General features: G+C 39.1%; 1 protein-coding gene across 15 annotated transcripts in view; it reads left to right on the top strand.

The window, feature by feature from the left end:
• Positions 1-22143, top strand: part of B3GALT1 (beta-1,3-galactosyltransferase 1) — a 477862-nt gene extending 455719 nt beyond the window's left edge. For 14 of the 15 annotated variants that reach the window (XM_073633978.1, XM_073633977.1, XM_073633974.1 and 11 more), the window contains one exon: positions 13693-22143. In XM_073633978.1, the coding sequence (XP_073490079.1) occupies positions 13884-14864 (981 nt within the window). In that variant the 5' untranslated portion in view covers positions 13693-13883 and the 3' untranslated portion in view covers positions 14865-22143. The remainder of the gene's footprint in view (positions 1-13692) is intronic. The other variant, XM_073633990.1, reaches the window with a different exon arrangement.
• Positions 22144-24618: the final 2475 nt, after the last annotated feature.

The following is a 24618-nucleotide window of genomic DNA, read 5'->3' on the forward strand; positions in this document are numbered from 1 at the left end:
TTAAGGATATCCTGTAAACATGTGAAAGGAATCCTCCAGACTCCTCCGCTACACGTGCTGCTTACTGTTGTACCTTTGCACTCCTCTCCTGGACATACTATCCATTGTCATGTCCTCTGCACTTCTCTCCTGTATATACAGCCCAAAGGCATACCCTTCACACTCCTCTCCTACACATAATACCTGCTGACACACCCTCCATTCTCATCTCCTGTGCATACTGTTTGCTATAATATCTTTAACATTTCTCTCCAGCACTACCCAATGTTTTACCCTCCACACTCCTCTCCTGCACATTCTACCCAATGTTATACCCTCCACACTCCTCTCCTGCACATATTACCTGCTGCCAAACCCTTCACTTTCCTCTGCTGCACATACTATCTGCTGTTATACTATTGGTGCTCCTCTCCAGCACATGCCCCCTGCTGTCATGCCCTCTGGACCCCCCCATCCTGCACGCAGACACTTCTTGCCAAGATGCTTCTTTAGTATGTTTGATATATGCTCAGCCTTGCCTTTTCTGGAATGGGGAAACTTTGCTATTCTAAAATAAAAATACAAATGTAAATTTTAAACATGTTTAAAAATAGTCTAAATATTACGTGAAAATTGACAAATATAATAGCCTATATTTTTTGTCATAGTAAATCTCATGATGCACATATCTGGAATACTTGTACTTAGAAAACCTGGACAAATCTATTTTGCAGTTGTTTCCTCAGGCTGTGCTCATTAGGTCAGAATAACTACTGGATAGGTGGGGGAAAAAGCATTTTTGCTGTTTTTTCCACTGTATTTAAACTAAAATAATATCGACTACCACTCTGCCAAAAAAGCTCTATCCCACATAAAAAAATAAGCAATATAAAATAAACATTGTTAGAAACAATCTCGGTAAAGCTGTTGGAGACATTTCACAAAAGGAATAAGTATAAGAGGGGATAAACTACTTATCAAATGTTTTGAAGGTTAATTATTTTAATGAACACTTCAGAGAGTACAGTATGTCCACATTATAGAAACATCCATTAGAATTGTTTACTGCCTTAATGGCATTGCTTGTCTCTTCTGTATTAAAGAGCCTGCCTGCTAACAGTTTTTAATTTTAGTTCAGTTTTAACCACTTCAGCCCAGGACCCCCTTCCTGACCAGAGCATTTATAGCGATTCGGCACTGCGTCGCTGTTTAACTGACAATTGCGCGGTTGTGTGACACTTTACCCAAACAAAATTGACGTCCTTTTTTTCCCACAAATGGAGCTTTCTTTTGGTGGTATTTGATCATCTCTGCGGTTTTTATATTTTGCGCTATAAACAAAAAAGAGCAACAGTTTTGAAAAAAAAAAGCAATATTTTTTACTTTTTGCTATAATAAATATCCCCAAAAATATATATATATATATAAAGAAAAATAATTTTTTCCGCAGTTCAGGCCGATATGTGTTCTACATATTTTTGGTTAAAAAAATCGCAATAAGTGTATATTGATTGGTTTGCGCAAAAGTTATCAGAGCTACAAATAGCCACGGATTACTGTATAAATGACACTGGCAGGGAAGGGGTTAAACACTAGGGGGCGATCAAGGGGTTAAGTGTGTTCCCTAGATGTGTTCTAACTGTAGGGGGATGGGCTCACTACAACATGACAGAGAACACTGCTTCCGATGACAGGAAGCAGTAGATCTCCCTCATGTTGCTAGGCAGAACAGTGAAATGCCTTGTTTACATAGGCATCTCCCTGTTCTGCCTCTCCTCGCCGCAATTGGGGGACCCGCGAGCATGCTCCCGTAGGTACGCCCTTTTGCCTGCCTGTGCCATTCTGCTGATGTAAATCGGCGTGCGGTGGTCGGCAAGTGGTTAAGCCAAATTCAGGTGCTTACTCTCAACCTAAAATACTATGTGATGTGTTATTCCAAAAATATATATAGAAATGTGTATGTCTGTTTTATCTTATACATCAGGATATAGATGAGAGGGGAGCACAATGACAGCTGCAGCCATGACCACTTGCCTTTTATCAATCCTACTATGTAACTATAGGGGGTGGATTTAATAAAACTGGAGCGTACAAAATCTGGTGCAGCTCTGCATAGAAACCAATCAGCTTCCATGTTTTATTGACAAAGCTTAATTGAACAAGCTAAAGTTAGATGCTGATTTGTTACCATGCACAGCTGCTCCAGTTATAGTAAATCTCTCCATGTGTGTGCACCATGATTGGCTCTCATGGTGATCATATGATCAGGAATCAGGATGATTGGTTCTCAGTCCTAGTGTGGGACGTGAAGTAGACAGTGCAAGTACTGATGCAAGAAAGGAAAGTGTAGTATGGAAGCACTTTTACTAAGAATCAACAAATCAGCAACTTACAAGAATATATGTGAAAAAAGCGCTCATCTGTAGGTGGCAGATCACCGCTGTGGCTAGCCAGTCAATTGCACACCCTCTGAGGGATGTGGCCAGATAACACTCGGTGGTGCTGGTGGATTCCAGCACTTCCTAGATCGTCACGGGAACCCCAGGTGGGCGTTGATGTCAGCGTGAAGCTTGGGAGGCCATCTGATGGTCAGACAATCTAGGCAGTGCTGGAATACACCAGCACCACGAGGGTTATCATGCCAGTGCAATAGTAGAACAACCAGGGAATTAGCATTCCCAAAAAGATGTCACACATAGCCTCCATATGTATTATTAACGCTTATGTAAGATCCCAAAATGTTTGCTTTTGGGAAAAAACACTAGCACTCAGGGAAACCCTTTAGCACAGGTGATTAATAATTCTGGTTTGTAAGGGAGAAAAAAAGAGCAGTCTATCCTGATGAAGAGCAAATAGGAACTGAAATATCACATAAGAACATCTAGGGACCTGTTTATAGAAGATAGCAAATACTGCTATCTACTGGACACTCCAGTGCTTGCTCCACATCATGGCCTCTGTTTGTGGTTTAAAGTCTGTGGTGTCCTATGAAGTTCAACAACAAATCTGGTTTATTTATAGTTAAAGAATAAGTTCACCTTTGGGAACATGTTCCATGTTCCAGATGTTTTTAAAAGTGGAACATGTAACATGTTCCCACTGCTGCAGCTGTTCCCCAACCTGCCGCCTCTATTGACAGCGAGCTGAGGATCTTCTCCCCAAACTCACTGTCACAATTGGAAAACAAAAATGTGGCCGTGCATGGCTCTGCCCCCTGGCCAAGTCATTCATTCACAGAATTCTGTGAATGAATGAACTACAAGTACCGACAGCCTGTTAACTTGTAGTTCTCTATGATGGGTGCTGTTGAGTGCTCTAGGTAGTCAATTGATTCTTCCCGTCATTGTGTAACTGCCTGCCCGTACAAGGTACAACCAGACAGCTTGCACAGACAGTCTGCAGGAGTCCTGCATTGCACCTGCGATCTGCTGATCATGAGTGCAAAGCTTTGCAGGCTCCTTATAAAAAATAATACATGCACATTTTTTACCTGAAAAAAGATGTGCATTTATTATTTTGTTAACAAAGGTGAGCTTATCTTTTAACCACTTGCCACCCAGGCCAATTCTGACATTTCTTTCCTACATGTAAAAGTCATAATTTTCTTGCTAGAAAATTACATGGAACCCCCAAACATTATATATGGTTTTTTAGCAAAGACCCTAGACAATACAATGGTGGTTGTTGCAACTTTTTATCTCGCATGGTATTTACGCAGCAATTTTTTGAACGCATTTTTTTTTTTTAAAGGAAACAGTTTTGTGCTTTTTAAAAAAAAATAAACAGTAAAGATAGCCCAATTTTTTTGCATAATGTGAAAGATGAAGTTACGTCGAGTAAATAGATACCTAACATGTCACGCTTAAAAATTGCACATGCTCGTGGAATGGCTTAAAAATCCCCATAGGCGACGCTTTAAATTTTTTTACTGGTTACATGTTTTGAGTTAGAGGAGGTCTAGGGCTAGAATTATTGCTCTCGCTCTAACATTCGCGCGATACCTCACATGGACTTACGTATGCGTTCGCTTCTGTGTGCAAGCACACGGGGACAGGGGCGCTTTAAATTTTTTTTTTATTGTTAATTTTGTTTATTTAATTTTTTTTGATCGTTTTTATTACTATTACAAGGGATGTAAACATCCCTTGTAATAGAAATATGGCATGATCGGTCCTCTTTACAGTGAGATATGGGGTCAATAAGACCCCACATCTCACCTCTAGACTGGGAAGCCTGAAATAAAAAAAAAATTAAAAAACGGCTACCCAGCCGAGGCGGCGCCATTTGTTTCAATGCTGAGGCTGGGAGTGACGTCATAACATCGCACCCGGCCTCCAAACGATCATACAGACTCCGGCGGCCATCTGGTCCCCTGGAAATCTCTATGGTAATCATCCGGGGCTGGCGGATCCTGTCTCCGACTCACCAATGGAAGCGGTTAGTCGGTAGAGCACCGGAGGGCGGCAGGAGGGGGGACATCCCCTCTCGCTGCCCGTAAGAATGATCAAGCAGAAGAGCAGCCTCTTTGATCATTCTTATAGCATAGGGAATCCCCGGCTGAAAAAGCCGATATCTGAATGATGCCTATAGCTGCAGGCATCATTCAGATATACCCGCTCAAAGTCAAGGACATCGTGTTACGGCCAGCGGGCGGGAAGTGGTTTTTAAAAGCCAAATTTGTTGCTTTTTGTGGTCTTCATACCACTAGGGAAATTTCCCTTTTCCTCTTGTCCCAGAGACACAACAGAAAGTAGGAGGAAATATTTGTGAACAGAAACAAATGTCTCCATTGGCAGATTGTCCTTTTTTTGTTCCATTGGTAAACAGAACCAGGACACACAGAGAAGTCAATCTCCCCAACAGGGACACAGAAAAAAATAAAACTGGTAGGTGTTCTAACGCTCTGCCCAAAAACTAAAATCAAACAAAAAAACTTTGGCTTTCAAAGTGTTTGGGTATAAATATACCTAAAACTGTAAAAGCTGCACTTTAGCAGTAAGGCATCTGTGCAAATAAAGCAAGGCAAACGTCCTCTTCATATTGGTGCCAAAGCCCCAGATGAACAATGGTCTAGGCAATTTTAGGCAACAAAGAAGTTTTGAGGCAGTTGTCCTCTAAAACATTTCAAGGAACATACAGTAGTTTCTGTTAATACATAGTAAATAAAAAATCAATAACAAGAAAACTTCACGTTTGTATTACATTGTCCTCTTCACTGTTGATGTGGAGTTGTATAGCACTCGCAAGGAGCCAGCTAGTAGGGTACTGAGCAGTACCTAGAGTAATATGAATTGCTGTTAATGTACAGTCACACAGTAGATCAATACTTTCTCTTTGTATTTATGGATGTGAGATTGTTATTTCAGATTAATTCTGTTCAGGTGACTCTTGAGGCTGGAAATGGTGTGCTGTTCTTGTACCTTTTCCATAAATAACATTGAGCCCATAACTAAAACTCTGCAAGAGATATGATGTTTGATGCCTCCCAGGGTGCTGAAAAGGTAAATAACTATTGTATAAATCTCAGTCTAGTGAATCACGTTTGAAAATCTTTTACAATGCCTACAGTCTGCTTCCAATACATATCTGGAATGATATAGTGCTCTTCCTACAGCATCATAACAGCGCTTTTTTCCTCTACTTCTACCACCCGCTAACAGCATTAGGGAAATATCAAAAAATGTACTGAGAAGGAACAAGGCACCGATAAAGCTTTTTTTTTTCGGTGTGCACATTTTGCATTTGAGTTAATACGTTTATCTAAAAATAATTTAGTTTCAAAAATTGGTATTTTAAATACAAAACTGTTGACCCTCCCTTTAGCAGCTATTATATTTAACAAGATCAACCATGGCCTTTGCTGAACTGCAGAGATAACAGTAGAAGCTATATATAAAATATATATACAGTTTATATACAGTTGTGCTCATAAGTTTGCATACCCTGGCAGAATTTATGATTTCTTGGCCATTTTTCAGAGAATATGAATGATAACAAAAACTTTTCTTTCACTCGTGGTTAGTGTTTGGCTGAAGCCATTTATTATCAATCAACTGGGTTTACTCTTTTTAAATCATAATCACAACAGAAACTACCCAAATGACCCTGATCAAAAGTTTACACGCCCTGGTGATTTTGGCCTGGTAACATGCATACAAGTTGACACAAAGGGGTTTGAATGGCTATTAGAGGTAACCATCCTCACCTGTGATCTGTTTGCTTGTAATTAGTGTGTGTATAAAAGGTCAGAGAGTTTCTGGACTCCTGACAGACCCTTGCATCTTTCATCCAGTGCTGCACTGATGTTTCTGCATTCTGTGTGTGTGTATATATACAGTATCTCACAAAAGTTAGTACACCCCTCATATTTTTGTAAATATTTTATTATATCTTTTCATGTGACAACACTGAAGAAATTACACTTTGCTACAATATAAGGTAGTGAGTGTACAGCTTCCATAACAGTGTAAATTTGCTGTCCCCTCATAACTAAACACACAGCCATTAATGTCTAAAGCGCTGGCAACAAAAGTGAGCACACCCCTAAGGGAAAATGTCCAAATCGGGCCCAATTGGCCATTTTCTCTCCCCAGTGTCATGTGACTCGTTAGTGTTACAAGGTCTCAGGTGTGAATGGGGAGTTAAAAATGTGTTAAGTTTGATGTCATCGCTCTCACGCTCTCATACTGGTGACTGGAAGTTCAACATGGCACCTCATTGCAAAGAACTCTCTGGATCTAAAAAAAAGAATTGTTGCTCTACATAAAGATCTAGAAGATTGCCAAGACCCTGAAACTGAGCTGCAGCACGGTGGCCAAGACCATACAGCGGCTTAACAGGACAGGTTTCACGCAGAACAGGCCTCGCCATGATCCAACAAAGAAGTTGAGTGCACGTGCTCAGCGTCATATCCAGAGGTTGTCTTTGGGTAATAGACGTATGAGTGCTGCCAGCCTTGCTGCAGAGGTTGAAGGGATGGGGGGTCAGCCTGTCAGTGTTCAGACCATACGCTGCACGCTGTATCAAATTGGTCTGCATGGCTGTCGTCCCAGAAGGAAGCCTCTTCTAAAGATGATGCACAAGAAAGCCCACAAATAGTTTGCTGAAGACAAGCAGACTTAGGACATGGATTACTGGAACCATTCCCTGTGGTCTGATGAGACCAAGATAAACGTATTTGGTTCAGATGGTGTCAAGCGTGTGTGGCGTCAACCAGATGAGGAGTACAAAGACAAGTGTGTCTTGGCTACAGTCAAGCTTGGTGGTGGGAGTGTCATGGCCTGGGGCTGCATGAGTGCTGCCGGCACTGGGGAGCTACAGTTCATTGAGGGAACCATGAATGCCAACATGTACTGTGACATATTGAAGCAGAGCATGAGCCCCTCCTTTCGGAGGCTGGGCTGCAGGGCAGTATTCGAACATAACGACCCCAAACACACCTCCAAGATGACCACTGCCTTGCTAAAGAAGCTGAGGATAAAGGTAAAGGACTGGCCAAGCATGTCTCCAGACCTAAACCCTATTGAGCATCTGTGGGGCATCCTCAAATGGAAGGTGGAGGGAGTGCAAAGTTTCTAACATCCATCAGCTCTGTGATGTCGTCATGGAGGAGTGGAAGGGAACTCCAGTGGCAACCTGTGAAGCTCTGGTGAACTCCATGCCCAAGAGGGTTAAGGCAGTGCTGGAAAATAATGGTGGCCACACAAAATATTGACACTTTGGACCCAATTTTGACATTTCCACTAAGGGGTGTACTCACTTTTGTTGCCAGCGTTTTAGACATTGATGGCTGTGTGTTGAGTTATTTTGAGGGTACAGCAAATTTACACTGTTATACAAGCTGTACACTCACTACTTTACATTGTAGCAAAGTGTCATCATCTTCAGTGTTGTCACACTAAAAGATATAATAAAATATTTACAAAAATGTGAGGGGTGTACTCACGTTTGTAAGATACTGTATATATATATATATATATATATATATATATACAGTATATATACAGTATATATATATATATATATATATATAATTATTTATTCATTATTATTTTTTTTTATTCTTTATTTAAAGAAGTTTTGCGCAGGCCAGGCACAGGTTACAAAATATATTTTACATGAACGGTATTTAAAGCGACATACATCATTTAAAATTTTAAATAATACATTCTATTTACAATATGTACTGTAAATACACTTATAAGGTAATCTGCATTAACCTGATACATGGAAGACCAAATGAACCTTCAGTTTACATCCACTAAATCCACTCCAGGTACATCAAAACAAAAAGTGTCCAAAGTCTTACACATTGTTTTCTTTTCTGAGGCAGCCACAGCCTTAAAGTGTTTGTTAACCTAAAATTTAAAAAAAACTATGGATTCTGTACCCTTAAAACATGTTGTACAGCACAGTGCTTATTCTGTGTAATTTGCCCTCCTGTAACACCTAAAAAACCTGGCTGATCCTGCTTGGCTATACTATCCCCGCTGTAAGCTGACCACAGTGTATCAGGGCTGCTGAGCCCTGACACAGTGGTCAGTTTATGTGTCTTAGTCAACCGTAGCTCTCCTGTCTCTCCTGTCCCCCCCCCCCTGCCTGTTGGCTCCTGTGTCAGGGACCGCCCCCCCCTCCTGCTGCTGAAATAACATTTCATAATTTATACAATCATCCTTGTCTCTTAAGGACATATCCCCGTGTGTGTGTTTTATTAAAATAAGCCGTCCTTTACCCTATCTCAGATCCTGTCCTCACGTGACTCGCCAGCTCTCTCCTCCTGACTGACATCAGCAAAGGAATCTCAGCCCCGCCTGCTGCATTTGTCAGACAGTGAGAGGAGAGAGCTGGCGGGTCTTGTGAGATGCGATCTGCGCTCTGAGATAAGGTAAAGGACAACTTATTTTAATAAAGCACAAGGGGACATATCTTTAGGAGACAAGGAGGATTGTATAAAATATGAAATGTGGGTTAACAACTACTTGAAAGAGTAGAAAAGTCTGTCTCCTACTAGCAGCTGCAAAGTAGGACCCTTGCTCCTTGTGGAAAAGCAGTGGACTCATATTAGAGGTCTCACGCCCTCTGATGATTCAGACCTATAGCAATCAGAAAAACTCATACTTCCCACTAATCCGGGAGCTGTGACTCTGATTAAGCTTGGGGCATATTGGACCTCTGCAGAGAGACCACTGCTTCTCCAAAGATATCAGAGTAGGCAGTATGTCAGTATAGCATGGGATTTTCTACTTAAGCTATGGCTGATTTTTAAATAAAATGAATTGTAAGACTTTTTACAGCTTTTGTTTTAATATACATGAAATGTATTTAGTGACTGTATCTAAAATAAATAAATACAATGACTGTAAAAAGTACAAAAATCAGTTTGAACTGTTCTTTATAAAAGTGATTTCTGCATTACATGTAGTTTTATATTTTTGCACGGGAAGATTTATGAAACCTAACTGGCCTTACTGGGAATTCTTTATGCTACTGGGAATTCATTATGCTGGTATTGTTTCTCTTCTATTGTAAAGACTTACTTTTGCTCAATTTGTCATAATTTGTGTTGCGCTGTGTGGTCTTTAAGCAGACAATAGTGCAACAGCATGAATAAAGAAGATTATTTCGTTTTCAAGAGCGACTTTTATACCTATAGGTACCATCTAATGGACACAGAAGGAAGAACTTATAAAAAACTAAATTTGGCAACCTGTATTGCCACTTGTGTGTATGGCATTAATTAATTTTCAGTTATGAATGTAATCTGGTTTTTGTTTTGTGGTTCTTCTTTGCTCTTACAATGACGTTTCAAAGGCATAGAGCAACTTTAAGTCTAGGTTCACATTGGTCCGATTTGGCATGCAATTCGACATGTCAAATTGCATGCCAAATCGGCGTCTATTGCCAGCAATAGCACCGTCCTAATCAATGCGACCCCGACTTTGCGGCGCGGCACCGATTCCCAAAAGTATTTCCTGCACTACTGTTGGCAACTTTGGGTGTGATTTCAATAGACATCTGTGCAGGGCCGTCTTTAACCTCCCTGACGGTATGATTATTTCGGATTTTAGGTGCTGAAAGCGGTACAATTATTTTGCATGGAAATTTGGCGTTTTATATTGTAGGCCTGTAATTCTTAACAATAACACACTTAAATCTGTCCAAACAAGAGTCTAGTAGATATCCCGGGTATGATGAAGTTTGAAACACAAAAACATAAATTATAATATAATAAATAAATATAAATAATTAAAAATAATAATAATATAATAATAATAAAATAAATTTCCCCACGATTCACTATCGCTCAATTCTGCAAGTGTTCTAATTTACTATCGCTGTTTTCTAGCTGACCTAAAGCCACTTTTGACATAAAGGGACACTTTTTGGTTGCTATGGACAATCTACTGTTTCCAGGCAGAAAGAACAGTATATATGATATAAAACTGCATGCAGGGCATGGGCCAAAGCACTGGGGACAAAAGGGATGTGAAATAATTTCATAAAGTACTGTAATCTGTAAGATTACACCGTGCGTTGCGCCACTCGCAGGGAACGGAGCCTGGCACAGAGAGGCTTCGGAGGAGACAGAGCCCACGGACACTGCGGGGGACATCGCAGGATCCTGGGGACAAGGTAAGTAAAGCCGCACCAGGATCCTGCAATGTAATCCCGAGTGTGGCTCGGGGTTACCGCTAATGGGACTGAAATTTAACCCCGAGCCACACTCGGGATTACCGTCAGGGAGGTTAATATTGCTTGGACCCTTGAAAAATTTTTCTTGGGCCCCTCCCATGAAGTTTCCCTCTCCACCTGCTCTGAAACATATAATAAATAGCAGCTAGACTCAAAATCTGTTTACTGATTCAGATCAGGCAGTAATTGCGATTGGTTGCCAGAGGTTACAGTGTATCATTACCGCTCACTGACTGGTTACTAGAGGTTACAGCACACATTACGGCTCACTGATCAGTTGCTAGAGGTTACAGCACATGATTTTGGCTTGTTGATTGGTTGCTAAAGATTACTGTACATCAATACTGCTCACGGGTTGGTTGCTAGAGGTTACTGCACATCATTACTGCTTACTGATTGGTTGCTAGAGGTTACAGCACATCATCTCCTCACTGCTTGCATACCATGGACTGGGGAGGTGAGGGGACCCATTAATAGACAGAAAACTCCTAGTGATCCTAGGACTCCTGGGATCAGTGGCAGTGCTGGGGGTAGGGGAGGGTGTGATCAATGGCAATGCTGATTTTTTTTACAAACTACTAATATAAAGAGGACTTTCAACACTGGCCACCACTAATGTAATAGGGGTTTACACTGACCACTAATGTAATAGGGGTTTACACTGACCACTAATGTAATAGAAGCGTTCACAGTTACCACCAATGTAAGGAGGGATTTACACTGACCACCAATGTAAGGGGGACATTCACACTGGCCACTAGTGTGAATGAAAGGATTCTACACCAAGCATCAATGTAATGAGAAGATTTACACTGACCACCAATGTAACTGAGACATTTAGCCAGAGTTCAAATTTGTGTGTGTCAGGAACGCATGCAAAATTGCTTTCCTGACACCACAGAAACATGCTGCCCTTTAGCAGATACACAGCAGTGCCATTAATTGTTAATGGCACCCTCACGATTCTGCTGACATGTGCCTTGGCACCGTGTGATTTTGAAAAAGGGTTTGGGACTTTCTTCCGCATATTGTATTTTGCCGCTATTTACATATGAATGCCTTCACTATTTACATATCAATGCCGGTATTTACATGTAAACACAGGGTCTGCAGGTGAGTCCTCTGTACACAACAATAGGGCAGAGCTGGGCAGCATTAGTAACAGAACTTCACACTGAGATATCAGGACACAGCACAGGACTAAAACCTCAAGGGACAAGGGAATTTAAACTGGGATCGTTGGCAAGTATCAGGCAGCTGCTTTGGGCCCCACAACAATGACAGTGCCCAGGGCATCTGTGCAGGAACCGAAGTCGGAGTGCATTGCAGGGTTGAAATCAGCTGAACTCGCACGATTTCTAACCCACAGCAATGTGAACCTAGGCTAAATGTACTACATTTCCAACAAGTGATCCATATATAATTATGTCTTTGATCCTTTGAGCGGTACGATACACTTAGACCTTTTTATGGTTGCTCAAAAATCATTTCCTGGCCAGATATTATTATTGATAATTTTTACTACTTTATTTTGCATTTGGAATGTATGACCAGCCAAAACTTTTGATAGATGATTGTATAATATAATGTTTGGCTGTTTTTTGGCTATGGTGTGAATAGAGCTACTTTTACATTAGGGGAAATTGTTAGAGTCAAAGTGGTATTAAACCCAAAAATATAATATATTGCAGCTTACCAATCATTAGATGTGGTGGCAGTATTTTTCTTTTTTAGGCTCTTTCCCCTCCCCAGTTTTCACCTGGTGATCTGGACAGTAACACACTTCCTGTATTAGTTCCCCATGAGGATGAATGAGCACAGGATGCACCATTGAATAGCAGCATTGTCAGTCATGGGTGAGGTGAGTGTTAGATGTACTGTAGATGTTAAATACACTAATGCCCCGTACACACGGTCGGACTTTGTTCTGACATTCAGACAACAAAATCCTAGGATTTTTTCCGACGGATGTTGGCTCAAACTTGTCTTGCATACACACGGTCACACAAAGTTGTCGGAAAATCCGATCGTTCTAAACGCGGTGACGTAAAACACATACGTCGAGACTATAAACGGGGCAGTGGCCAATAGCTTTCATCTCTTTATTTATTCTGAGCATGCGTGGCACTTTGTCCGTCGGATTTGTATACACACGATTGGAATTTCCGACAACGGATTTTGTTGTCGGAAAATTTTATATCCTGCTCTCAAACTTTGTGTGTCGGAAAATCTGATGGAAAATGTGTGATGGAGCCTACACACGGTTGGAATTTCCGACAACAAGGTCCTATCACACATTTTCCGTCAGAAAATCCGACCGTATGTACGGGGCATAACAAACTGAATTTGAACTCCAACTAAAACGTTATAAGCAGTTACAGCAAACAGTTTTTTTCCTTTTAGGATCAAAATTTTACATAAACAGCTGATCATTGTAAGCATCCCTGCGAGTGTTGATTGGTTTGACTCATCTCTGTAACTGATACACTCTGCTGGAGAGCTTGTTCTTTTGAAAAACAACTGACTTACTAGATCACCAGATGAAAATAAAAGAAAGAAAGCCTAAAAAGTAAATGATTGCAAAAGTAGTAAGCTGCAATATAATAAATGTTTGCTTTTGGATTTAATACTATGTGAAGTTTAGCATTTATGTGTATTGGATGGAAAGAAAAAACATACGTAAACGAAAAGTGGCATGTGAGCGAAAGGAGCAAGGGGAAGTCAAGAAGAGGAAAGTAAAGTAAATGTGGCTTAGGGGTAAGGAAAGTTGTCCTTCCCAATATTTTATATTACAGGTTACAAAGGACTTCTTTTCTCCCAGTGGCCAAGATACCTATGCCTTTCTTCACTCCAATTTTTATAAACCTGGGTGTTTCAGCTGCTTCACCTGTTCTGCTCTCTATATGGATGACTCTGGCATTATAAATTATTTAGGGATGAGACAGCATTTATGTCCTAATTGTGCGGATTAACTGTATTGGGCAAAAAAACTAACAGCCTCTCCATTTTTTTCTTTTATAGAATGGATACATGTTCCAGAGAATGTAGTTATGGAAACTGCAAGAGAAGGGTAATACAATAGGATTTATGTTTTTGAACATCCATACTTTTTTTTTTCTTATGTAATATGCTGTCCCTTGTGGACAAGAAGACGGTTAAAGTCATGAAAGAACTGTTCATAGGAAACCTCGCCTAGAAGATTCTGGAGAGCCATGGCCTCAAAGGTGTCATGTCTGTATATTTTGACAGTGGTTTGCTGGGCAAGTGCACTTTGGTACTTAAGTGTCACTCGCCCAACATCCAACTACACTGGCTACAGGCTAAGCAAAGTGGTGTTAGCTCAGAAAAACATTACTTTTGGCAATATTAGAACTCGACCCATCAATCCCCATTCCTTTGAATTTGTTATTAATGAGCCTGAGAAATGTGAAAATAACGGTAGCCCTTTTTTGGTTATTCTAATAAGCACAACCCATAAGGAATTTGATGCCAGACAAGCCATCCGAGAAACTTGGGGTAATGAAAGCAACTTTAAAGGAATCAAAATTGTCACGCTTTTCCTTCTCGGCAAAAATGCAGACCCAGTATTAAACCAGATGGTTGAGCAAGAAAGCCAGATATTTCACGATATAGTGGTGGAAGACTTCATAGACTCATACCATAATCTAACCTTAAAAACTATGATGGGCATGAGATGGGTGGCAACTTTCTGCTCCAAGGCTAAATATGTAATGAAAACAGACAGTGATATTTTTGTAAATATGGACAATTTAATTTATAAACTACTGAAACCAACTACAAAGCCAAGGAGGAGGTATTTTACTGGATATGTTATTAATGGAGGACCCATAAGGGATGTCCGCAGCAAATGGTATATGCCAAGAGACTTGTACCCAGATAGTAATTATCCGCCTTTTTGTTCAGGAACTGGGTATATCTTCTCCGCAGATGTGGCGGAACTCATTTATAAAACATCCCTCCACACAAGACTTTTGCATCTTGAGGATGTCTATGTTGGACTTTGCTTGCGAAAACTTGGAATCCACCCATTTCAAAACAGTGGCTTTAACCATTGGAAAATGGCTTACAGTCTGTGCCGATACCGTAGAGTTATTACAGTACATCAGATTGGCCCTGAAGAAATGCACAGAATTTGGAATGACATGCAAAGCAAGAAGCATCTCAGATGTTAGTTTTGCGATTGGTTGCATATTTTTTTAGCTGTTGCGGGAAAGAAACTTTATTGTACAAGATGTATAGACAATATTTGATCTTTGTTTTTATTTTTTTGGCCTGTACAGAGCTGGAACCTGAGATTAATCTACATCAGTATAGTGGACATTTTTGTCCATTTCTCTTAACATTTCGTAGATTATACTGTACATTTTTATTCTGATAACTATTGTTTTTCTTCTGTATCATTTAATGCTATGATGATATGACAAAGCATTCTGTATTCCCATGACTCATGATCAAAGCTGTGTATCCTCTATAGCGTGCAATACTATCATGTACTCTGATTTCCAACTAAGTGGCAGTCTGCTATTCTCTGTCTTTTAAATTTTGGTTTTATCACTGGATGTTTTGGACTGTATTGAAATGTTGATGTAGTCCACACTTCATATCTATACATGCATGCATATACAGTCTTGTAAGATTTTTCTGTGTTTACAAGTTTGCATTATTGAATTTCATAAAGCCCAGTTGACCAGGGTTCTAACCATTCCACCCTCTATCCAAATCTAAAAAAAGCTAGCATTAAACTTTAACAAATAAAATACATAGTTCTGGACATGAAGTCAAAGTTTGGACACACAGTATTAGAGATTTTTAAAAATAATTAACTAATGCATTCTTTTTTTAAATAAAGTAACTGGTAAATGTTCCCTCTTTAGCCAGTAACCTCTTATTTACTGGCAAATACCTGGTGATTGTTCCAGTTTCCCTTCTATCCTTTAGCACTCTGACCACACCAAGCACACCATGTTGATATGGTCATTCTGTATCCCTCAATTTGCTGATTGGAGCTACATGACACCATGCCAACACACGGTGTGTGGAAGGAGAAAAATCCTTGACTGCCGCACTCCATGCAAAAACATCTTTATTGCAAAATTGCGATACAATCCAAAATAGCGAACAAAACAAAAAAAGAGACACAGCAGGTGTAAAATAGCTAACGCGTTTCACATTCAAAGATGCTTACTCATAGCATGTGCCAACACACGGTGTACCTGTAGACCAGTGGTCAGCTTTGCTACTATGTTCCTCATCCAGCCCTGCTCAACATATCATACATAGGCATAGAATGTAATTTTATACTGATGTCACTCATCTGCCTGCCCCCAGCTGATGTAGACATACCCCCCCCCCTGGTCAGTCCTTCTCTACTTGGAACATTGTACATAGACAGGGAACATACTTCCCTGTTGATATCATTCAACTGCCTGCCCTCAGGCAATAGAGATTCTCTCCCTGTATTTGGTAATGGGGATAGGTAGGGAGTCTGTGCTGTCACATGACTGCAGAATTGAATAGTAAAAAAGTTTTAGAAATGTATTTGAGTACAATAATGTGCTTTTGATTTCATTGACTCCATATTTACTTTAATTGTTTGCTTGGATTTAGGTTAGGAAAGGGTAGCTTACGCCTTTTTTTTTGCAATTGCATTTTTGTTTATTTTGAATAAAGCATTTTATATTCAGAAGCATGTGCTTATCTTCCACCCTGACTTAACAGGGTCATGCTTAAAGTGATTGTAAAGTTTTAATTTTTATTTTTTAAGAAAATAACAAACATTGCATACTTACCTGCTCTATGCAATGGCTTTGCACAAAGCAGCCCCGATCCTCCTTTTCTGGGGTCCCCTGCTCCTGACTCCCCCCCCCACGAGTGCCTCATAGAAAGCCACTTTCTATTGGGTCACTCATGCGGGCTCGCTCCCGGGCCGCCCAGTCTGCATTTATTCCTTGCATTACATGATTTGATTGACAGCAGCAGGAGTCAATGGCATAGAATACATGAAGGTATAAAAAAACTTTAGGCTTTAGAACCACTTTAATTATCTATAGTGGAAATTATTGTGTAATTGTTATCCCCACCAACCAAACAGAAGTTCAATGTAAATGAATGTGTGATCAGTTATGAAAGTAGTAGATGTGTTTATATTTTTTTCCAAAAAAAATGTTCAGTAGGAAATGGAACCAGCATAATTTAGAAATGAAAGACCACTAAAAACGTAGTGTAGAATGCTCAAATATATACTTTATTGCAATGATTTATTTTACCTTAGAAAAAAAATATACAACATTTAAGGTCTCAGCATCATACTGTAACAAAAAAAAAAACTTAAAGTGAAAAGGCTTTTTTTTGCTTACGCTTGAGTAGGGAAGAGTTTAGGACCTCTGTTGGTATTTAATCTCTTTTAGTAAACATTACAGAGACACAAAGTGGTAGAAAATCCTCCATTATCGTGTTGTCACCACAAGGGGTGAGGGTATATCATCCAATGGGGACAAATGTTCAGACAGTGACTAACTGGAAATTCCCTTCACTTTGCTCTCGCTTCCTGTTGCTTCTCTAGGATAAGGAGTCAAGAAAAGAAAATCTTCACTACTAAAAACTAAAAACGTTAGGGTGGGTATTGTTCTTTTAATAACGGTTTTAGGCCCATTTGCATTTATGTTCTATCTGAATCCTAAAGTTCATGACATTTTTTCCATGGTATTTGAAATCACTTTGTTAAAGGAAAAATACAGAAGTATTTGTTGTAAGTTTTGTTAGTGATAATTTTAGCCGTTTAAGCACTGTAATAAATTTCCTGGAAAATGGGCCGAAAATGTAGAGTTAAAATTCCACTCCAGTTATAGTTATTTTGTACTTTTTTTCTGTTGAACAGTTTAGACTAAAGGGATCAAAAATGTTGTTTACTGAGTTGGGACTCTTTTTGCCTGCATTTTCTTTCACTAGTTTTTATTATTGGATACCCTATGTTAATTAGAAAATTACTCTTAAAGTTTGTCACATAGCAAAAATATGCCATAAAAAGTATGACCGCTTTTGTAAACAATTTTGGAATGATTTACATCAATGTGTTGTGGGAACGCTTGCATTACAGTAACACGAGTTGCATGCACTAACACGCACTGTTGTGGCAAGTATTTTGTGACACATCCAATTCTTTGGGGCTTTTTAATGTGTCGGAAGCCCATTCAATTCAGTAGGCTGCCCTTATGCACTGTACAATAACGTTATATAACAAGTGTTAACGCATGTACATTTAAGCTCGTCTCTGTGGTAAGGTTATTTAGGCAACTTTACTTCTCTGATACTCTGCTGCCCAGCAGCCGGCACCCTTCTTTAATCCACTCCCCTCTGTTCTGGGAATGGACTGTTCCTTGGCACCCTCATGTCCTATACAGGGCTATGGGCTTTGCATCAGACTTGATGAGGACAGAGAACCTGTGAATGCCAGAGCATAGGTGAGACGAGGCTGCTTTTTTGTGGTCCCCTAGACCTAAACGATCATTTAAACTTTGTAGTGTCAGCCCCAATACAGGGAAGCACTTTTCCTTTCCCTTTACTTCAGCTGTAATGCATTGCACCAATGTGAATAAAGCTGAATATACACTATATTACCAAAAGTATTGGGACATCTGCCTTTACACACAGATGAACTCTAATGGCATCCCAGTCTTACGAAAAAGAACATGACCATTCCCCACAAAAAAAATAAATAAATATTCTGCTTTAATGTATAAATCATTTATATAAAAGTATATTTTAACTTGTTTAATTGCACTACACATTAGTGTTCTCTTTCAAGCAGCAATTGATATAACACTTTTAATAAAAAAAAATAAAAATGGAAGATTCAGTTAATTCTCCCCACTGTTCATTTACAAACTGTAGCTACATCTTACCTGTAATTTTTTTTCCCACTTAGTGAATGCAAAAGATAAATATTAATTACCCAAAATCTACCTTTCCATTTTTGTTAAAAAGGGATGCCATCATCTCTTCTTGCTGTTCTACTATCATTTGGACACACATTATATATCTAATACCAAACATAAACATTGCATAATTTATCCAAAAATGATGCCAAAGCATGCAACATTTGCATGCCTTGTTTGAATTCTACAGAAACTGCAGCTAGTGTAGTGGTTGTGTTGATGACATTTTAACCCTGTTCATATACCGTGAACTCTGTGAATGAATTATGTCACTGTGCGGGGCTCCGCCCACACCGCCGCATCATTTACTCAGAGAACTGTGAACGTGAACGTTCCTGTTGTATTTAAATTGTGACAACAGGTGTGGGGAGAGGATCCCCCGCCTGCTGTCACAGGGAGGTAGGGTGGGGGGGTTGTCAAGGAGAGAGGATGCAAGAGCTGGAACATGTTACATATTCCACTCTACATATGGGTGGAACATGTTATATGTTCCTCCCTACATGTGGGTGAAACATGCAACATGTTCCAAAGGTAAACTTAGGCTTTAACAAATCTAAAAATGAGTTAGGAATTTCCCAAATAAACCAAGATGTAAGATTCAGTAACACCTATAAAACTAAAATGATAACATATTTATTATATTCTGAGTAGCAATTGCATATCTAATGCAGTCATCATATAAAAGGGAACTAAAAATGTAACTATTAACTGATTTTTTTTTAACTTGAGCTACATTTTGTATTTTATTTTATTTTTTGCTTTGGTTTATTTAACGGTTTCTTTAATCGGAGGAACAAGAACAGGTTATGCATAATTTTTTCCATGTGCAATACTATTGTATTTAGCTTTACTTTAGCTTCAAACATATGAAAAAAGCGTGATAAAAAAAAAAAAAGTGTTTCTCTGTACTTTTACACTTGTATATAAGCCTATGTAATTAGGATATTTTTTAATGTTTTCTCTTGTACATAAAATGATTTGCAAGAAAATTTGAATGCATGAGGTTCTTTTAATAACAAGTCATTCTGTGCTGCAAAAGCCTTAAGCCTGGGTTCCTTATTTGGTTCCCTTTATGATCTTTGTTTTTATTTTTATTTGTGTGCAAATGATGTCACAACACGATGACTTTGATTTGGTTTTATTCTAGCTAAGATTTTTTTGAACTAAACATGCAGAAGTGGTCTCTGAAGCTGTATTATATCACCTTATAGTGGCCCCTGCACTAAAATGCATGTGGCTGCCCCACCTACCGTTGACAAAACACTGCAATATGGAAATTTAAATAAAAAAAAAAATACTAAAGAAAATGCTTTAAAAATATGCGTCTTACTCTTGGTTTCTGATTATTTCCTGTTGCTGACATCACTAATGCCGCGTACACACGACCGGACTTTCTGGCAGAAAAGGTCAGACGGAATCATTTCATCGGATATTCCGATCGTGTGTCGGCTACATTGGACTTTTTCTTTCGAAAACTCTGACGGACCTAGAAATAGAACATGTTTTAAATCTTTCCGACGGAATCAATTCCTATCTGGAAAACCATTCGTCTGTATGCTATTCCGACGGACCAAAAACGATGCAAGGGCAGCTATTGGCTACTGGCTGTTTTACTTCCTTTTTCTAATCCCGTCGTACGTGTTGTATGTCATCGCATTCTAAACGATTGGACTTTGGTGTGATCGTGTGTACGCAAGACTGTTTCAGCGGAACTCCGTCGGAAAGACCGTCACAGTTTATTCTGACGAAAAAAACGGTCGTGTGTATGTGGCATTAGAGATCTTGGGAAGGCTCAGGATCCCAATTCTCATGAAAGGGCACTGCTGCAGTGTATCAGTTCGTTCTAGTTGAGAATCCCAAATCCCACCAGGATTCTGCAAGAAGATGCACGGATGTCAGCTGCCTAGAAAAGCCCACCAGAAGCCTATGAGTAAGGTATAGTTTATGAATTCTCCCAAAGTGATTTTTATTTCCTGTTTGTAGAGACAAACTCAATGCCAGAACCTGATGCCAATAAATGCCATAAAAATGTAAAACTGACAAATCTGTTAATTGTATCACTCTGAAAATAACTGTTAATTAGGACAGTATTCTACATCTCAGTTTATATGTTTAAGACACTGGAGACGAAAATGTAAACAGGAAGAGCATAGGAGAGTACAGTAATACTTTCCCTTACTTCCTCTGCTCCAGGCATTCTTCACCGTCCGGTAGGACTAGTTACTTTCGGTAGAATCTTCAGCATCTGACACTTCTGGACATTTCAGATGTCTATGTCTCTTCAGAGCTGCATAGACATATTAGTGAGATAGCAGCCATCTGGAGGAGCCCCACCTACTCAGAAGTATTGGATGCTGAATATTCTATCAACACTAAATACAGTACCTTTGCAACTGAGTGAAGAATAGATGCAATAAAGACAATACTGGTAAGTCTAGCCATACATGTTAGCCTTACTTATGTTTAACCCCCATGGGCAGATCTCTTAGCAGTGTTTAAAGTGTTTTTGCAATACTGACTTGCCAAATGGCCACTGTCAGGTAGCATTGATTATCAGCTGGGAGTTTGTGTTTGGTTTCCACCCCTTCAATGCAGCCAACTGTCTGGTCACAGCTAGTTTACAGTGCATTAGAAAACACCTGTGGAGATGCCCAAAACACAGATGTTCTGTGTTCTGGGCATATGTTCCTGAATGCATAGGACCCTAAAAGAGTACCACCCTGTAGAGAGTTCAGCCCCATCCAGCTGCAGTGTATTTCAGTTTTCTATAGACTTTGACAGGCTGCAGGTGGTGGGGCTGAAGGCTGCAATAGTGAATACCAGGATTGGACGCACATGGGCTAAATGCCTATGCTAAAAGCTCTTTTAAAATCCTTTGTACATTTTGCTTGCTAACCTGGGAGAATTGTACTTCCTGCCTACTGAGTGCAATTCTAGGAGAGTGTGGATACTTCAAGAGCCTATCAAAGCATAAGGAACCTAGATGGATGCTAACAACCTTGGAAGCATTTATATTTCACAGCTCTGACAAACGATATCATTTTTAAGAAAGGTGATCTGGACTTTAAATGCCTCCTTATGAAAATGATACATATTTGTATTGGTTTTGTTTTGCTTTTAAGTACTGTTGTATTGTGAATGGGTTTTCTTGTGTTTTCACAAACCTCACCCTAAACAAACATTATACTGTTCATGTTTAATCAAAACTATGCATTCTTTTCTAATGGAATGATCTGCGACGTGAAACTATTTAATTTCATAGGTTTCATCAGATATACACATTCTGATGTGATTTCGTCCATCACGGATTGAAAGTAACAAGATCACTACTCAGGATGTACAGCCATATCTTGTAAAAACCCCATTTGAAAGAATGGTAGCGCTAAGTTTTTTTTCTCCTTGCCGTTTTTATGACATTTTTTTTTTTTGTACAATTATTGGGAAAAAAGTAAAAAAAAAAAAATAGAAATCAAAGTATTTCTTAAACCACAAAATGACTGAAGTTTACAATTGTACAGTATACAGGACTAGACATTGTTCAATATCTTCTTGTTAAAGCTGTAAATATTTCAGCTAAATGTCTGTAAGTGCAATTCTTTTGATGTTAACATATCACTTGGTGTTTCGTGCAGTTGCCAGTCTCGCTGCTAAGCAAAAAAATATATTATTTTTTGTATTATTGTCATGAAAAGGGAAGGGAACATGTCGTGCACTGTCACAGCCAATCTTAACTTTGTAAAATTCAACAAAAAAAGGACTGAGACAAGCTTAGGATATACAGAGACCTGTATGATGAGGATTATTGTTCTGTATTAAAGTGGATTTTTTAACATTCTAAAAATAAAGCGTATGAAAAAAAAACTTGCCTATCTAATGGTTTATTCATTGTGGGCCATAATAATATTGACATTCTTATTATTCTTTTGGCTAGCATGACCGGGGCTACTTTGGACGAGTTGCATCAAAACTTGGGTAGTTTTTACAGGCAAGACTTTCTTTATTTTTTGTGCATCAGTTGTAGAAAATTCCTTTCACTTTTTGCTCTGCCTGGCATCCGTCACCTGGACAAGAATGGGAAATTGTTTCCAACTGTGACACAGACAATAAAAAGTCGATAATAAATAAAAAAGTTGATGGTGCTTTTAATCCTATCTCCTGCTCCCTTTTTGCTGTCTTTGCCCTACATTGGGTAGATTTTGCTGTACTTCCTGATTTGTCTCACATTTTTAAACAGCCAAAAAGTAAGGAGCCAATGGGGGGGCAGATATTCTCCAATCTATTAAAAACTAAAAAAATGCTAATGCATTTATTTGTACAGCTATGCTGCAAAATAAAAGCAGCCCAAATGACCCTCCTATGCCAAATGTTGCAATGGCAGAATTGATTTGAGAAGTGTGTATTGCTCCATAAAAGCAATCAATTTATCCATTGCTTTATGGAAGTAGCAGAAGAAATTTAATAATTTGGTTCTACTACAGCTGGTATTAGGTTTGTCAATGTGGTTTTTTTTGGCAAAATCACTTATCAGTCGGTGACATTTACAGGGACTGGAACACCATCATTCACCTAGGCTTATATAATCACTCTCAAAATCTATCACACCAGACGCTGTTTTCCATACAGTTAAAACAATTTAGGACAAAGAAACAGCTGAAAATGGAAAGTTAACATTTCCTAGGAGAGCGATTGGTGACACATAACTATATACTGCATTTCAGCTTTTATGCTGGCTGCAGTAATAATTGCAGATTTCCGGACCTTTTTAAAATAAATGCATTTCAATAACACATTTAATGTACTGTAGGAACGCATTGCAACATTTTATAAGAAAAAAATATAAGAAAAGGCCAGCGTGTCCTCTTGTCTGAGTGCTAATTTCGCTTTTGTATTGCACTTCAATTATTCCGGCAGCAACAAAGAGAATAATCTTCACAGCTTTATTTTACAGAAGTCAAATAAAAAGCATCTTCCACCTGACCACAGACTCATCCTACTTGAGTATTAAAAACCCTGAATTGCTCCATTCTTCTCTGCATTTTAGTTGACGTGCCTCCTGCTCTGTAGCATTTCCAAGAAATCCATTGTGTGAATCACAGGTCAATAGACTGAAAAAATAAAACACAATAACATTTCCACTTCACAGATTTGACTGTATTGTGAGCAGGTGCATTTTCAGATCCGGAAACTGATGGAGGAGACATTGCTGGCGACTGTAATACAAAACTTGTTAGAGGATTTAGAGGGAAGGAGAGAAAAAAAAACATCTGAACGATTTCCTCTATGACATTCAATAATGGTGTATATACGTGGCGTGAAAGAATGAAATGACTTGTCAACCCTGTTGAATGCCTAATATTTTCTCTGTGGAGAATAAATGTTGTAGCTGTCAGAACAGATTCAAAGTTTTCTTTTGACCTAAAGTAAGGACTAAAGATGGTTTTCTCAGTAAAACTCCAGCCAATATCCTTTTAAATTATTTTAGATACAATGGAACAGAGTTATAATCTAAGTAAGGTTTTATGTTTATGCCCACTTAGGGCAGCTTTCTTCTCACTTTCTGTTGTTGTGACACCTATCACCATTAGCACAGGAAGTGAAAAAAATCTTCCCAAAACAGGGCACAGACCCCAAGATATGTTAAAGAAGTTCTAACTCTTCTACACACTATTAGAAAATGATTGCCCTTTAATTTATTATTAAAACACATATTAAAAAGGCACAGAGGGCTGGAAAATTACACCAGTCTGGACAGCAGTAGCAACTTGATAGACACTTCCTCGTTCAATGCAAAAACAAAGTATGAACTGGGCTAAAAAAAACATAACCTATGGTGAGATGTGTGTTAATTAAGGCTGGGTTCTCACCGCATCCAATTTGCATGACAGGAGATTGTGACCCGCTCTCTATGGAGCCAGTTCACATATCTCCATGAAAGCTATGGAGCGGATTGCACAGGAGTCCTGAGCATCTTTGGCTCCATTTCAGGGCCAAA

This window comes from Aquarana catesbeiana, linkage group LG06 (assembly GCF_042186555.1).
Source record: "Aquarana catesbeiana isolate 2022-GZ linkage group LG06, ASM4218655v1, whole genome shotgun sequence".
Classification (NCBI taxonomy): Eukaryota; Metazoa; Chordata; class Amphibia; order Anura; family Ranidae; genus Aquarana; species Aquarana catesbeiana.